Source organism: Chenopodium quinoa, unplaced genomic scaffold (assembly GCF_001683475.1).
Source record: "Chenopodium quinoa cultivar QQ74 unplaced genomic scaffold, ASM168347v1, whole genome shotgun sequence".
NCBI lineage: Eukaryota > Viridiplantae > Streptophyta > Magnoliopsida > Caryophyllales > Amaranthaceae > Chenopodium > Chenopodium quinoa.
In genome coordinates, this window is record NW_018743850.1 from 1,499,700 (window position 1) to 1,503,705 (window position 4,006).

A 4,006-nucleotide genomic window follows, 5' to 3' on the forward strand; every position below is an offset into this window, starting at 1 on the left:
ACTGTTACCAACATAAATAGAACTTTATGGCATTATTCCTAAAATATTTTCTACTTGTATTCCATTTATCCTTAAACACCCCTTTTTCTCTTGACAGAGAGTAAAGAAGAGAACAAACACAAGTTCAATATATAGTATATAGATATTGGACATTATAAGATCTCAGACATAAATAAAACCTTTTAACAATTAAATAGAATAATTAGACATGATTCTACATTGCCACCATCATTTCTCTTAAAAATCTGTTGTCATTTTTAAAAAAAAATTTGTTTTATTTTATGCAGAAGAACGAACATACACTCAATTCCGGCATTGAACTTACCGGATCCATCTCTGCAGGAGACTACTCTGGAGTCGCCCACATTGGCAACTAGCAAGCGGTCACCAACCAACAACACAGTTGATGCAGTTGATCCTGCATCCTTTTGTTGTCCTATATCTTCACTGAGGAAATTGGCATCAGTCTGTTTAAATGCTTCAACTACAATATGAAAGGAAAAATAAAAGGAAATCATCGTTACTAGTGATCCATGATTAAATACGTTATGAAAGTAGGCAAAAATAGAAATTTACCAGCATGTTGAGCAAGTACATACCAATAGCTGATTTTGTATCATTAAAAAATCTGGATGATTGCATAAATTGTTAAAAAGGTTGTTCTTAAGATATTCAGCTGTTCTAGGACCTCCATGACCTAAACATGGAACACGAAATGATAAATTAGAATAAAGACACATTACATACAAGGTTTCACAACCTTCCTTTTGGCGAGACAGACAGCTAATGTTTGCATCAACGGTAACAACAAAATAGAAAATTTGTATCTCAGTTGCAGAGACCTTGACATTTAATCTAGAGTAATAAAAGAGGTCTGAACCTACCATCAAAAACACCAAAAAATGCAACCATTTGACCACCAACTTCAGATATCTTTGTCTCAAAATAATCTTCCATTGAGCTTCGTTTACCCTTGAAAGTAGAATATCCATAGCTGAACCTTACATTGCGTTCCCCAGTTAGAAAGCTATCAAAAAAAACAAAGTTCCATCAGTTGTTCAGCCACCCTGAACAATGTTGGAAATAATAATATTAATGTGATGTAAATTACTCAGGCTCATTTGACACGTATGTGTCTAATTGTCAGACACGCCTATATTATGATTTTTTTTTTCCCTAAAGCTCAAGAAGAAGTGTCTAAGTACCATACCAATGTGTGATGAACTACCAATCTGATTTGTGTATTTGTATAAATAAGCAGAAATTTAAGGTTAAAAGCTTGAAATTATATTAAACTTGCTAATGGTTTCTTACAAAAGGGTAGTAGGTTTAGCCTACAAAGCTCATATTAGTGACTTGAGTCACAACTCTCAAAAGGATTCACTCCAAAATTCTACCTACCTATTTCTTTCCCTCCCCTCTCTATTTATACTAAGGACTATTAACCTAGTAAATAATATTACTAGAATAACCTATACTACCCTCCTTAGGTTAGTCTATTACATAATAACAAATGTTGAGTATCTCAGACCTTAGATCAGCTTTATCTTTTTTTTGGGGTGGGGGGTATGAAATATTATTAAGTTCAGCTTTCCCATTACATTAAAGGGCCGTTTGGTTTGCAATAGGGTAAACGGAATGGAATAAACAAAGAGAATGAAAGAGAATGGAATGAAACCCTTTCCATGTAGTATGTTGTTTGGTTACAAAAACAAAGGGAATCACCACCACCACCACACAACCCCTCTTCCCACTTCTCGGCCACTCCACCGCCCAGCACAACCTCACCAACAACCGCCACCCATCGTCGAACTCCCCCACCTTCGCCACCCGTCGTCGCACCTCCCTTACCCCTTACCGCCCGTCGTCGCACCTCTCCCACCCTCGTCGACTCGTGAAACCTTCCCCGCCCACGCAAAACCCTAGAAAACGATCCTCCTCCCTTAAAACTGCCGGTCCCTTCCCCTAGCCGCTAGGGTTTCGAGAAAACTCAATCTTGTCATATAGATCTTGAGGTTCGGCTTTCTGAGTCTAGTCGAGAAACCGCCGTGAGAATTGGGGGAGGAGAGAGAAAATGGCCGAAGCGGAAAAGCGCCGCCGTGAAAAGGAGGAGAGAGATTGATAATCCGATGGTGAAAACGTGGTTCCGGTGAGGAGAGGTGGAGTGCGACGAGTTCCTACAAGGTGGCTTGACGGTGGGGGTATCTGGGTAAGGTAGTTGTTGATGTGGGTATGGTGGTGTAGTGGTGGCTTAGGAAAGGGAATGGAAAAGGCTAGGGGGGTTAAGGAATCAATGTAGAGGTATTTTGGGTGAACTCAAAAATAAAAATAGGTAAAGGGAATGAAAAAAGTGACAAACGGCAACAAAAGAATGAGGCATGTTCATTCCCTTTCCCTTGATTATTAACCCCAACCAAACGGCCCTAAGTATTTAGATAACAACTTCCGTTTTTTTAATACTATCTCTATCAAAAACTTTACGGCATATCTAATATCATTCTAGAAGTAAAAACTTGTTCACTTGTATAACCTTGTTTCTATTACTTCACATAAAACAAGGAAAGTTGGAACATATACTTCATTATCCTACTGCCTCTTCTTAGATTGTTTGATATATTATAGAAAAGGAATACAATATACAATACCTCGTTACCCAAGTGCCTCTCCTAAAACTCTGGCCAATGGTCGGAAAGGAGTAATTTTATATAATTATTAATTTAATTTATTCTTGAACATCAATAGAGAAGCCAATAGCCATAGCAGGCAATTTCCAATTAACACAAAACACATATTAGATAATTTCACTTCCATAAACCATTACACTAAACCACACTATACAAAAGGCCAAAGATAAAAACCAGCCTGCAATAGTGCAATGCAGCTTCAGAAGCCTCTCCAAATTCCTTACCCCTTAGACTTTCCAGAAGCCAATGAAGAAATGAAGTTTGCTAGCCCGGAAACTCAAACGCGCATACAAGTCATAAAAACACCAAAGCAATACAAATCTATTTATTACAGGAACAACACTATTACAATCCCTACTTCAATAAGTGCTCATGGTCGATATCAACACTTCATTAATTATAACATTTTCAAGGTAAAAGTTGTGTACACCACACCTCCACATGCCCAAAATTCCATTCCATCTTCATATACTATATAATTGAAAGCATGCAAATTTGTAAAATAACCAACAAAAGTTCAAAATTTCACATATTCACAACTTAACTAACTCAATATAACATAAAATCAAACCATAATGCATTAATGCTAAACATAACAATCCCACATATTCTTTCAAAAATTAACCCAAGAAAATAAATGCATACATCATTAAGAAAATTTACATCATCCCACAATAACCCATCAACTGAAATTAAAATTAAACCCAAAACATTCTAACCATGAAAATAAATTAATTACCCACCAACAAAAACTGAAAAAAAGGTAAGATGGGAATTAAAAAATGAAAAAAGGAAAGAGAAAAATACCTTATACCTCCACCACTGAAAACAGCATCAGGATCCCGAGTAGTCATGGTGGAAATTCCTGAAATCGGCGTGGAATTCGCGCGGCGATTGCGACCGCGACGACGATGATTTAGGGGAAAATTGAGCATCCCCAGAAAGGAGAAATCGTCGGAGAAGAAGGACCCAATTCAACCAATGATGGCGGAGTAACAAACAACAACGTAGAAGGAGAAGAAGAAGGAGGAGATGAAGAAGAAGAAGAAGAGAGAGAATCAGAGTTCATTGCTTTGAACCAGTTTTTTTTTGGGTGTGATTTTTTAAATGTGATTGATTGATTGAGATATTTAATATTTTGAATGTTAATTTTTTGAAAATTTCTGATCTTTGGTAGGATTTATACTACGTATTTTTTCCTGGGAATTTTCTGAGTTGTAAAAAAAGAAGAAGATTGTATTCAGAATTTTGATAACCAGATTTCACCTGAGAATGCGGGAGATTATTGCAATGTGGATTAGCCGGTTGGTCCACGACAAATG

At 36.9% G+C, this 4,006-nt stretch overlaps 1 protein-coding gene across 1 annotated transcript; it reads right to left on the reverse strand.

Annotated features, from left to right (window-relative positions):
- Positions 1-162: 162 nt before the first annotated feature.
- On the reverse strand, positions 163-3,555 carry LOC110686261 (probable protein phosphatase 2C 11). Its single transcript, XM_021862878.1, is given in 6 exon segments — positions 163-179; positions 302-484; positions 600-620; positions 623-697; positions 885-1,027; positions 3,492-3,555. Coding segments are annotated over 6 exon segments (486 nt in total). The 5' UTR covers positions 3,539-3,555.
- Between the last annotated feature and the right edge of the window lie 451 nt (positions 3,556-4,006).